The 13,054-nt window shown below is 51.0% G+C and overlaps 1 protein-coding gene across 3 annotated transcripts in view; it reads right to left on the bottom strand.

The window, feature by feature from the left end:
- The window catches only part of Plxnc1 (plexin C1), a 151,474-nt gene extending 141,535 nt beyond the window's left edge, over positions 1 to 9,939 (bottom strand). For all 3 annotated transcript variants that reach the window (XM_069990080.1, XM_069990088.1, XM_069990097.1), the window contains exon 1: positions 8,878 to 9,939. In XM_069990080.1, coding sequence (XP_069846181.1) covers positions 8,878 to 9,939 — 1,062 coding nt within the window. The remainder of the gene's footprint in view (positions 1 to 8,877) is intronic.
- Positions 9,940 to 13,054: the final 3,115 nt, after the last annotated feature.

Raw genomic sequence — 13,054 nt, 5'->3', positions numbered from 1 at the left:
AGTTTCCTCATCTGTAAAGTGGAACTAACATTATTCCCCACCTTGTAAAGCTACAGTTTGAATTTTGAGTGGGTTAACATGAGAGACATACTTAGAATAATGCTAAACACTAGATGTTCTTGAACATTTTTGCTCTTACTTTCATATTGAATAAACAATCCACTAAAAGCTTATTGTCTGTGCTTTTACTGATAATATATTTTCATGACATCTTGGGTACACAATGGAAAGTCAAGGAATCACTGGGTTGAGCTAACAGTCATTCTAATCAGTTGCTTTCCTCTGAGTCTTGTCTTCCCAACAATGGTCTCTGAAAACTTTCTAGAACAGTCAGATTGGGCATGCTTAGAAGCCTGCTGCTGTCTCCTAGCATCACAGCCATGGTTCCTTTAAGATAACCCAGGGACCCAAGGGCAGATGGATGGGCAGCGGGTAGTGGCTGGGGACCTGTCACTGTGTGCCTGTACTTGGCAATATTCTTACCAGAGCAGCAGGCCAGTGATGTTACTGTTCTTCTATACAGCATCAGTTAGGGTTCAGTGTTTACTTTAGAGGCGAGGCTTGGAAAGTGTGAAAAGTGTCAGACCATCAGGATAACATCTAACCACCTTTGTTGGTCTCATTAAGCCCTTGGCCATCTGGACCCACACACTCATTTCTGGACGTTCCCCAGCCAAGGTGAGTGAACTGTGGCATACAAGCTCATTCAACATCCAGCTTGTGCATGAGCTGGGCGGCTCTCCAGAATTCCCCGCTCAGCCTTCACCACTTAGCTTCAAGACACAGCTCATGCCTCATGCGTCACTGCTTTGGACTGAGATGCTTCACCCTTCCTGTAATGGGGCTTCCAATCAGCATCTGGGTAAGTCCTTCTTCCAATATGTACTAACAACATGGTAACATTTGCTTTCCCCTCACTTTACGCAGGAGAAAAGTCTGCAAGCTACTGCCTCTGGGCACATTTGGCCTGCTTACCTGTCTGTGTTTTCAATGGTCCATGAGTTAAGGATAGTTTTTACTTTTTTTTTTTATTTGATTGCTTGGCTGGTGCTCTACCACTTGAGCTATAATTCCAGCCCTGGCTATTTTGTAGATAAAGACTTGAGGACTTTCCTGTCTGGGATGGCTTTGAACATGATCCTTCAGATCTCAGCCTCCTGGGTAACTAGGATTACATACAAGAACCATCAGGACCCAGCTTAGTTTTCACATTTTTAAGTGATTGAACAAATACCCTCCTCTCTCCCCCCAAAAGGAGAAGACTCTATGACAAATGAAAATGATCAGGAATTCAGGTTCAACTGTCCACATAGCCCTATAGGTTCATTTATTGCCTATATCTGTTCTTAGGACAATGAAACCAAGTTTGTACATGGCTTGCAAAGATTAAATTATTGATGAATTTACCCTTTACAGAAAAGCTTTCTGGATCTGCATAACAGCGGGGCACTAGCCTAGGAATGGAGTCAAAATCCTCTAATAGCTTCTCCAAGAAAAACACTACATACAATTCTTGAGTAGACAGTCAAACCAGTATGAAAATCAACTACAGGAACAAGGAAATGTAGGTCATAGTTCTATTTATTTTTGTGACCATATAAAATTGGTATTCCATCCAAAGACAAAAAAATCTAACTAAGAAAAACTATATTTAATCATAATTTTTGTGCGCTGGTAACTGGGGCTTGAATTTGGAACCTAGCTTTGAATTTGGAACCCTTAGCTTTTTCACTCAAGGCTAACACTCTTACCACATGACCAACAGCTCCATTTCTAGCTTTTTTGAAGACTTACTTGGCAATAACAGTCTCATGGACTCTTTCCTACCTGAGCTGACTTCAAATCATGATCCTCAGATCTTAGCCTCCTGAGTAGCCAGAATTACAGACATGAGCCCCTAGCACCTGGCAATTCAATTTTAATTATACAACCACTCAAGGATTATTAAAAAATAAAGAAAACTCTAATAATAATAACAACAATAATAGTTGTATCCATTCAAGCAATCTACTAACCTACCATTATTATGCCCCTGCTCCGATGAACAGGCTAGATCCAACATGCCTACAAACTATCTCCATGGTAACAGATTTCTCCAGCTTCTTCATCTATTGCCAACCCATGCTCCAGGAAGGGGGTGGTCATCAAGAAACTCTAAAGGAGGCAAAGAGATGCTAAGCTCTTATAGTCAAGGTGCTGTGACTCTTTGCCATTCTATGCTAAAGGGATCCAGAACAGCACTTGCTGGGGGCCATCTCTCCTGACTGAATCATGTTAGGACCTGCACCAAGGACAGCAAATCTCTGTACCAAATGAAGGCTATGCCAAAGCAGAAGGTGACAGGCTGGTAAGACGCACACAGGGGATGAAGGTAGGCTGAGGTACAATCATTGAGAAGCCATGAAGGGCAAATGCTGAAGGAAGCAGAAGAGACCACTTGGTAGCAGTCAGAGCAAAGTAGTCATGCCAAGACATGCCTGATTCATAGCTCCTTTGAGCTGCCTTGAATTCAGGACCATTGGCCAATTCCCCCATCCCACCTCTATTAGGAATCATGATGGTGATGATGAGCATTTATTCTGGATGGAGTAGTGCTCCATTCGTTTTCCCCATATTAACACATGATTTTACATGACAATCCTAGGCAGCAAACAAGATCCCTACTCATAGATGAAGAAACCAAGGCATAGAAAATTAATTTTTCCAAGGTTCCAGTTGATCTGGCTTTAGGGAACATGAACATAAGCATTACACAGCTTTGTTCCTATTGCTAGAGTACAGGTAACTTCATGTGTGTCTGTCCAGAAAAATCCTTTCATTCCTTTATTGGAGCTTCCTCAAGCAGAACTTTGCAGCCAGTTGGACCTGACCTGGTATCAACATTGGTATTATAAATAATAAACTCTTAGAGAGAATGCCTGCCATGTGGAATTGGTCTCGGACAACTGAGTAGAACACTCTAGAGATTCCTCCACATTCTAGAATAAAATGAGAAAGCAGAGGTAATTAATCAGTGACCTACCAGTTTTTGGTGTTTGGTTTTGTAGGTCATGGGGCTTGAACTCAGGGGCTGAGTGCTGACGCTAAGCTCTTTTGCTCAAAATGAGCACTCTACCACTTTGAGCCATAGCTCCACTAACGGATTTTGAGTGATTAATTGGAGACAAGAGTCTTGGGGGACTGCTTGGACTGGCTTTGAATTGCAATCCTCAGATCTCAGACTCCTGAGTAGCTAGGATTACAAGCATGAGCCATTGGTGTCCAGCCTGACCTACAAGCCAAGAATGGTAAGGCTTTAGGAGCTGAATGTTGCTTTTGTACAAGCAAGAGGGAAGAGGGTTCTTGGAGTGAGTTGTTTACTTTTTATGGCATTTATGGTAAATTGCAGTGGAAAAAAAGGGACAAATCCCCATCCTGAGTGGCTCAGTTAGAACAAGAGAAATGGTTTCAAATCATGCTCAAGTATGATAAAGTATGCCTTGTTAAAACACAGATAACCAGTCCCTTCCCAGACTCTAGAGTCTCTGGTTTAGGCTGATGTGAGGCCCAGGAATTTCTATTTCTAGTAAGTTCCTAGGAAATGTTGATGCTATTGGTCCAATAGCACACCTTAAGAAGCACTGCCCACAGCATAATGTCTTTTCCTCTCATGTTTGAATGAGATGCTTGTACGCATTATTAAATGAGCCCCGCAAATTTTGATTAAATCATATTGGCCTTCTAGGGTCTAAAGGGCACCCCCCAACTGGCCACAACAGAAATCCAATGTTCCAATGAGCAGGGATATCTGGACAGAACCAGAAGAGGAGAGGAAGCTAGAACTAGTGGAAGAAGGCACATCATACATTAAGAAACACACCAGCATTAAGGTGACCAAACTCAGGCAAGTGTGGTTGATAATTACAGATTAACATTTACTTCCAACATGAACCTCAGAAGTCCTTCATGTCCATACTCAACAGATTATTTCTTCAATCATAACTCCAAACCAGATACTATACCAGGTACTAGGGTTTCCACAGACAATACCCTGTAAAGTTATTTGTTGGCCTGAATGAAAACAACAACAACAACAACAACAAAACCCACCACACCAACACTGATGGAAAGGTATCAGAACTTCCCCTCACATGGTCACAAATACAAAGCCTGGGAACTCTGTTTACCACCAAGGATCTTCTTGGCATGTCCTATTTCCCCAAACAGTCAGCCTTCCACAGAAGTGACAGGGATCTAGCTTGTTCCGTGTGGGTGAAGACTGACATCATAAATGTCTGTATGGACAGACTGTCCATAACACTGGTTGAAAACTCAGATGCAAGAACTGGACCACCCAAGTTCTCAATCCTCTGCTATTTTACCAACTAGGAAACTAGCAGAAGCTCTCTGAGATTCAATCTTCTCATCAACAATCATCATAATAACGACAGTCTTTGTCTCATAAGGTGACTGAGAATCAACAGAAAATAAGACAGGTAAATTGCTTCGCACACCCTGGCCATAATGACTACTTGGTAGATGGTAGCTCTGATTGCTTCTTCCTTCTAAGTGGGCACTATCATCACCCTTGTGCTTTCCATATCAGACATGTATGTGTGTGCACACGTGTGCACACATGTGTGTGTATAAAATTTACCATCCAGTCTACAGTCAGCAAAATGGCTCAACAGAATCATAAGAGAAACTAGAAGAGGGATAAACACCACAGGAGGACTGCATTTTGAGGTCAGCAGGCCACACTGCTCAGTGGAACTGGCTATCACTTCCACACACAGGGGCTGGATGTGCCTGGGGCTGCTGTTGGAGGACATGTGAGCGCTTCATAGTTGTCTGAATGACAGTTAAATACAAATATGTTGGGCTTTTGTACAATGTGAGCGTGGAAGCAGGGGGTGTGTCCACCTTGCAAGGCATCGAGTTACCTCAGAGAGTCAGGGCCCAACTCTGCAAGAACCCCACAAACCCACGGTGGTATACAAGGGTAGCTGTCATGCTTAAACCAGCAGCAAACCCAAGACTCAACTATGGCATCCAAATCGATCTGGAATAATCCATCTTCACAAATTTCAACCCATAGTGCTTTTCTGGGTTGTACTGATCTATAAGGGATTAGTGAGAGTTCAGAAAGTGAAGTTAAATTAATGTGTATATAATTTCAAAGATTTGCATGTGTGTGCATGTGCGTGCACACACACACGTCAGGACTGGGATCCTTGAACTCAGGGCTTCATGTTCTCACTTGGCTTTTCTGCTCAAGGCTAGCATTTTACCACGTGAGCCACAGCACCACTTCAGGCTTTTTGGTGGTTAATTGGAGATGAGAGTTTCACTGACTTTCCTGCCTTGGCTGGCTGTGAACCTCGATCCTTAGATCTCAGACTCCTGAGTAGCTATGATTACAAACATGAGCCACCAGCACTCGGCTCAAACATTCATTTTTATATTCATCCAAGCATGGAGCCAAATGTTATGAAGTAGAATGAGAAAAAGGCAGCAAACCATGTGAAAACACAAATCTCAAAACACAACCCAAGGTTCAAGACAGGTGTTTCCTTAGGGACGGACCACCGGCTACCCTCAACACCACATCCTATGGAGAGGCTGTTTTCAGCCTCTAAAATTAGGAGCTCTTCAAGGGACAATTTGAGATGCACCAGGCCGGTAGAAAGAAGATAGTCTGGGCTTAAGCTGAGGGGCTCTGATACTCCTTTTGTTACTGAACAAGTTGCTTCACTGATCCCCAGCTTCTTCATCTAAAAATGGGGATGCTCTTGGCAAAATCAACTTCATCCTTGATGAGACACTCAAAGGGACAATATATAGGAACTGTAGCACAAATATTCAGCCAGAGTATTAGAGGCAGGTGCTAGTGTTGTCAAAGTTAGTAACAAGGCAGAAAAAGAAAAGGTCCACTATGCCAGTGGCTGAATCCACAGTCTTTGATCAAGCATCTTGGAAATAAATCCTTAGCAGGAAGAGCTGAAGGGAGGAGAGTCAGCTGATGGGCTGACCAAGAAATGGGAAAACACACCCCAGTCAGTTCTGCCACTTCCCAGGGTTGATTGAAGATGGAAAATACAGGACACAAGTAGGAGGAAAGGGAGAAGCAAGCAAACGCAGCCTTGCCGCCTGTGGATTATGGTAAAATGACAGTGTTGGCTCGGGAGGAATCGCAATAGGAACCTATTGAGGCTCCCTCTATTATATTTCAGGGCTGAATCCTGTTTTAGGGACCTATAATTCAACAGGCCTTTTCAAAAACACATTTAGGACCTGAAAAATGAAATGCAGAACCAATACAATCAAATGACATCATTCTTCTGAGTGACAACCCGAAGCACTCTGATCCCATGACCTCATTAAACAGGGTTGCAACCTGCTATTGTCCCTTCAGTGGCAAAATCAGTGGCACCCAGCACAGGGCATTGCTTACATTAGCAAGTATCCAACCAGGATTCGTTGAATTAAGTATCTTCTCTGCCTTTTGAATAGGTTGGGAAATTGTCAGCTTTTCATCAAAACTACCACCTATTTTTCTTTTCGCATTCAAACTCTTGTTAAAATTCAATTCCACGAAGGCTTTTTTGAATGCACACTAGCAGCAAGGAATTTGCTTAAATTTTTTAAAATGCAAAACTACTAGTTCCCACCTGTGCAGCCATGACATGCTATTGTTTGAACCAGAGTATATTATTTAACTTGGATGACAAGCTTAAGGGGGGAGTAGAGACCCCCATCTTTCAGAATACACAGCTCTGAGCTCCTTGGGAGGTTCTCCATAAAGCGGTAAGAATATGTTGGGTGGGGACTCATTTTAATTAATTTTTTTTTCTCATCCCAGATTTTTTATCTATCCCTTGCTTGATTTCCAAAGGGCAGCTCTCTCCCAGGAGCACCCATAAAAATGGAGAAACGGCTCTCTGTGACTTTCCCCTGTCTCTCCCCTTCCCAGCATAAGTAGGGACACCTGATTGAGCCAAAATGTGCATTCAGGATGCCTGCTGGGTTTAGAAGGAAGCAGACTCCTTCAGGACCCAATAGATAGATGTAGTCAAGAGAACTGTTTTGGCCATACACATCGACACCGCAGCTGTCAGATGGCAACCGCTTGGACTTCCACCGTTATTACCTGCTGTGGGCCTCCAAGCTGTCTCCTCATTAACCCCAGAGGCCAAGTAGGCCTCCAGCTTCATGCAAAGTAATATGTTTTGAAGGGGGGTTTGGGGCGCATGCTTTCAAGTCCTTCAACAGAGAAATGGAACGCAGTGATTTGCCAAACTTGAACCATTAGATTATAAAGATGTGGAAAGACATATTAAACATTAGATTATATGTGTATAGCAAGACTAAGCCATTTAGGAGGTAATGTGTTACACATACACACATATATATATGTATATATATATATATTCATTTATACATTTAAAATCATACCGGCAATGAAATGAAGATGCTATACGCTTGTCCCAGCACACGCTGACAGGCAAAGGGGAAAAAAGCAAGTAACTGTTCCAAGGAGGCTTTTTCTCCCTGGATAATAGGATTAATATTTGGAACGATGTGCCTTTCTACCTACATGTGAATACACCTTACAGCCAAAGCTTTCAGGATCCTATCTTGGTGCACAACAAATATCCTTACACATTTTCCCTTCCTCTCTGACTCATGTTCTACCAAAACAATGGCAACACCTGTAGCCAGTCCTCTTTGCTCTTTGATTTCGGTCCACTTATAAAGGAGGCTCTCAGCGGGCTCCCTTCTCTCGGGAGCCATATGTGGCATTGATGTGCCAGCAGCCTTGGAAGGGACCCGGCCTCCGGAGAAGTGCACAATAGCTTCCTAATCCCCATCAACTGGACCCTCTTGAACTGCTGCTTTATTTTCCAGTCAAAGAACTGCCAGTCTCAAGATGCCAGAGGCGGCTGCCCGGGGAGGCCCCGGGAAAACCTGTATCTTTTGCCCGATCCAAGCCAGGGTGGTGCCAAGTGAGCCCTACAATCTAGAACAACAATCTGGAACCCAGAAACTGCCAGGAGCACCCCAACACTTCCTCCTTCTCCCTCTCTTCCTTCTTTCCCTCCCCTCCGCCCCCCCACCGCCGCCGCCGCCAGCTCACCCCTCCCGGGTGAAGCTTTCGACCCACAATGCCACCCTCCCGCCTAAGCTAAGGCCCCCCCCCTCCCAGTTGGAGACCGACCACAGCAACCCAGCGCCAGCCACAGCCCCGCCCCCTTGCTCTGGGTCGCGCGCTGGGGGTTTGCTGAGCGGCTTTTGCCGGCGAGCATTGATTTACTCGGGTTAAGCAGGCTCCCAACTCTTCGGACCCCATCCTACGTGTTGCCGGGGAAGGGGAACTGGGGAATGGGGGGGGGCACAAAGGCTGGGGTGTGGCAGCGAGCCCTTTAAGGTTCAATGGTTTCTCTGCTGAGAGCCCAGTGTTTAGGAACTGTGTTCACCAGGACAGTCAACCCCACAATCCCCCGACCCCCCCCCCCCCCAAGAGGAACGGGACTGGAGAAGAAGCCATGAGAGACAGGAGGGGGTGCTTGGGGAGGCTCTGTCCCAAACATGCACTCGTCTTCGCAGAAAAGGGGGGACGCCACTAGAGTTTTGAACCTGTCCTCCCCCCTCCGCACTGCCCCCCCCCATCCTTCCCGCCAGCCGCCCTTTTCCACACGCTCCCCTTTGGGGGCCGGCGGGCTGTGTTTTGAGTAGCCTGAGGTTTCAGATAGCCAGCGGCGCGGAGAACCCGAGACTTGGTAAATGTCACCCAGGTCCTCCCCCCTGCCCCCTCCCCCCGCCCCCCCTCCCGTCCCCTTCCCGCCATTCCGCCCCGGGGCCCCGAACGGCGCCAGGCTCCCGGAGGGGAGGACTCACGCAGTTGGGCTGGGTGGTCTCGAAGTCCCAGTTGCAGCTCTTGGCGCTCGCCTGGATCTCACTCATCCTGAAGAGGCAGAGCGCCGTGGTGGCGGGGGAGCGCCTCTCCTGGCCCTCTCCGGTGGCCGCGCTGAAAACGCCGGCCCAGATGTCCAGGGCCTCCACCAGGCTGGAGGAGAGGAGCAGGCGGCGGCCGTCGGGGTGGCCGTGGCCGCAGTCGAGGGCCGCTTGGCCCTGGAACAGCACCTCGGCGCTCTGCGCGATGCGCGCCATGCTGGGCCAGCCGGTGGCGGCGCCGCTCGTGTAGTTGTAGGGGTAGTAGGGGAAGTAGACGCTGCCGTTCCAGAGAAAGGCGTCCACGAAGTGCAGGCTGCCCGCCCCGTCGCGCAGGTTCAGGCGGCCCAGCTCCTGCGTGGGCAGGCTGCGCGACTCGGTGTTCTTGAGCGCGATGGCCGTGCTGCGATCCGAGGCGGCGGGGTTGCAGCGGTGGGCCGTCTCGGGCTCGGGCAGCACGTAGGTGGCGGCCACCGCCAGGTACCACTGGTTCAAGTGGCCGGCCCGGTACACCACGCCGGCCGTCGAGCCCTGCGGGTGACACGACACCACCTCGGTGCCATTGCGCAGGGACCCGCGGCTGAGATTGCCCAGGGGCCGCACCTCGCAGGCGCCCCGATCGAAGGTCCAGCCGGTGAGCAGCAGCCCCTCGAGGCCGGCCGCCCCCTCGCGGTAGGGCAGCAGCAGCTTGCTGAAGCTGCTCCCCGGCCGGGGCCGCGCGGGGGGCGCCAGCGACACGGGCTCCGTGCAGTTGCCCTCTCGGTCCCGGTACAGGCGCGAGAGCCTGTGTTTCAGGCTGTAGTCCAGCTGGTCCAGGCAGCTGCCGCTCGCCACGAACACGCCGTCCGCCCGGCTCGCCGCGATGGCTCCGATGGCTTGCTCCGATCGCCACACGGGTTCACCCGTGCCCCGGGCGGGCGCCGCCAGCGCCAACAGATAGGCGAGGAGGGGCAGCGGCAGCGCGGGGCGCGGGGGGCGCGGCGGCGCCTTCCTCGGGGAGACCTCCATAGGGGTTGCTGAAGCAGGGGGTGGGGGTGGCCGCCCCCCCTCCCCGGGCAAGGGCGCGCGGTGGCGGCAGCGGTAGCGGCGGTGGCGGCGGCGGCGACAGCGGCAACCGCGCACGGTTACGGAGACGCGGGCGGCGGCGGTGGCGGCGGCTCCTGCGCGCGCTCGGGCTCCCGCAGCCGCCCCATCCCCGCGGCTCGCCCGCCCGACCGGGGAAGGAGAGCAGGGAGGACCGCGGCGGCGGGTGGCGGCGGCGGCGGCGGGTTCGGAGCTCCGGCAGCCGGTGCCGCGGCCGGTGGCTGTGGTGGCGACCGGCCCTGCGCGCGCCGGCGGCGCTTCCTCGTCGCCCTCCTTCGCCGGAGAGTTCCTCTGTGCGGCGCGGGCGCTCGCGGGGAGGCGCGGAGGGGAAGGGAGGGGACGGGCGGAGAGGAGCGGGCGGGCGGGCGGGCGGGCGGGCGGGGAGGGCTGGAGAGGTGGGGTGCGCTTGTGCGGTTCACTTTCCCATTGTGAAAGTGGGATGCCCCCGGCCCCCTTTCCTCGGCCCCCCCTTCCTCCTCCCTCCCCCCCTCCGCCCTCCGCCCTCCCTCCACGCCCCTCTCCCCTCCCCTCTGGCAGCGGCGAGGTGGGGAGGAGGGCGGTCTGGTAATTTGGGTTACTGTGTAGGTGGCCTCTTTCATCTATTCATAACAAAGCTGAGCCGCCCGCCGCTGCCACCGCGGCCGCCACCCTCGCCCCTCGGCCAGGCCCCGGGTTCCCCTGCTTTGCGCCCCCCACCCCCCCGCAGCGGGAGAAGCGGGCGGGCGGGCGCGCTCAGGGTGCCCGGCGCGGGCTCCCGCGCTCGCTCGCTCCTCTGCCCGCGGGGCTCGCTCCAACGCCCAGGTTTTGTTTACGAGAGCAGCTGGGGGGTGGGGGCAAGAGGTAAGGAGGGGGGGCCACGCCAGGCGAGCGGAGCTTCAGGGTCCAAAGGGTGGGTGGCCGCGGAGGCCCAGGGCTCGGGGCCACTGGGAAGGAAGCGGAGAGGGCGGCTGACAGGTGTGGAAGGGCGGGAGGGAGGCCCCGGGGAGGCGCGCGCGCCGGAGACCCGGCCGGGCTGCCCGCACCCGGGACCCAAGCACTCTTGTTACAAGGGATGGGTAACCCCCCCTTCTCCCTAGGGGGAAAAGGCAGGCGCCACACTCTCTCGTTCTGGACAATTCCTAAGGCTGGGCGCACGCCACCCCCACCCCCCCCCCTCCACCAGCTCCAATATTTGAAAAGGCTCTTTAATCTCCCTTGGCAACGGAGTCCCAGGCTCTTCAACCTACCACTTCGAAAGTTCTGTTCACTATCTAACCCAAATGATCCTTGCTAGCATTTGCTGAGCATCTACTACGTGCGTGCCAGGTGCGGATGCAAATGCCCCGTGTCGATTACTATTCCTTTCATAACCAATCGCATTAATTAGTGACCATTGCCGTCTCTAACTGAGCAGTCGAGAGGCTGGAAAAACCTTGCTCTCATCCCGCTGCCGGGTAACAGCACAGATTTGAATCCATACCTAGATCTGGAGCCTCTCAACACACGTCCTGCTAGTCAAGTGCCACCTGTGGCCTTTGCAGTCCCCAGAGATCACTCTTTGAGGTAGATTCCCCAAGTTAAAGGCATTAACCAGCCAATTCCCAGCCAAGTTCCGCACGCATGGCCCCATACCCATGTCCCTAGCAGCCTCCCTCTGTCTCATCATTTCCTGGTTCTTTCACTGGGACTCCCGAGGTCTCACCACTTCACCCAGGGAGCAACTAGCAGCCGGGTCCCCACCAAGAATTATGGGAATACAGCAAGCTATTGAGCACTGGGGAGGGAGCAGGCTCGTGATTTCCCAGAGGCTAACTGAGTCGGGCCCGGTAGCAAGGTGGGGGCAGAAGACCCCTGTGGATCCTTGGGAAATGATCTGTGTTCTTGCCCAGGCTTTATTTGGGGGAAGACCTATGGAGGTGCATTTGGGTAGTCCTCGTTTTCGCTTTTCTCCAAGCCCCCGACCCCTCCCCGCAGCTTGTACAGAAATGGGATGGGGGGGGGAGGAGGCAGGGGGCAGGCTTCCCCAAAGGCAGAGTCCTGTGGATGGTGGCACCTGGTACAAGGTTCACACTGCTGTTGCAGTGCTTAGGATTCTCCCCAGAGCTGAGGGATCAGGCAAGAAGGCAGAAGGAGGTGGGAGGGAAGAGAGCAGGGGAACTATCCTGCTTGGGCAGGATCATATTGGGACTAAGCGGGTGTGGTTCAACAGTACAGAGCTGGCCTAGTATGAGCAAGGCCTGAGTTCGATCCCCTGCATGTGTTCACACATAGGAATGCGGGTATGCACACACACACACACAGTATTATTTTTGCCTGCCACTAAGCAGCAAATAAATGCTTCTTCCCCTAGATAAAAGGGCATCCTTCTGTCTGGAGGGCAGGGACACTGAGGTCCAGGTTGGTGATAATCTTAGGCAAGACAAACGACATGGTGTACCTGCTCCAAAAGAAACAAGACTTACTGACTGCTCACCTTCCCACCTGTCTGGAATGTCTTCAGCAGAATGATGAAGACAGAAAAACTAAAACTTCAACCAAGACTCCCAGACCCTTACACCACATGGTGTTTATTGGGGACTTATGCATCCATCTTTTTGACCATTCTCCCTGTGAAGCGTGAAGACCACAATGGTCTTTAGCGGGGCTTCCTGAACGGACAGTGCAGCACAGTGCTGCTTGACGTGGAAATGCACTCTTCCACTCCATTTGGACATTGTTTGACTTCACTGGCGAGCAAGTCATTTCTCTAAGTCCCATGGAGTAAATACAGTCGAGGTAGACCCAGCTTGGGAGCTGTTTGGATTAAACAGACTCTAACCATTTTGGTCAATTCATTTGCTGCCTTGTTTTGCCAAAGAAACAACTCAAAAATACTCCCAGCAAGAAGTACAAATGGCTGTGATGGCTACAATTTCCTCCTCCTTCTACAGAGACCAGAAGCCCCACTCTTATGAGCAGACTTCTTTTTTTTTTTTCCTCCTGTGTAATTGTATGCCGACTCCTACAGTGGAAGAAATCTAAATCCCTGCTAACTTTTTGGCATGAAAAATGTAGGCGACCG

Source organism: Dipodomys merriami, unplaced genomic scaffold (assembly GCF_024711535.1).
Source record: "Dipodomys merriami isolate MVZ:Mamm:240054 unplaced genomic scaffold, mDipMer1.0.p SCAF_10, whole genome shotgun sequence".
In the NCBI taxonomy this organism is placed as follows: domain Eukaryota; kingdom Metazoa; phylum Chordata; class Mammalia; order Rodentia; family Heteromyidae; genus Dipodomys; species Dipodomys merriami.
Note: the sequence above shows the minus strand (reverse complement) of the source record. Positions and strands in the feature narration are given on the sequence as shown.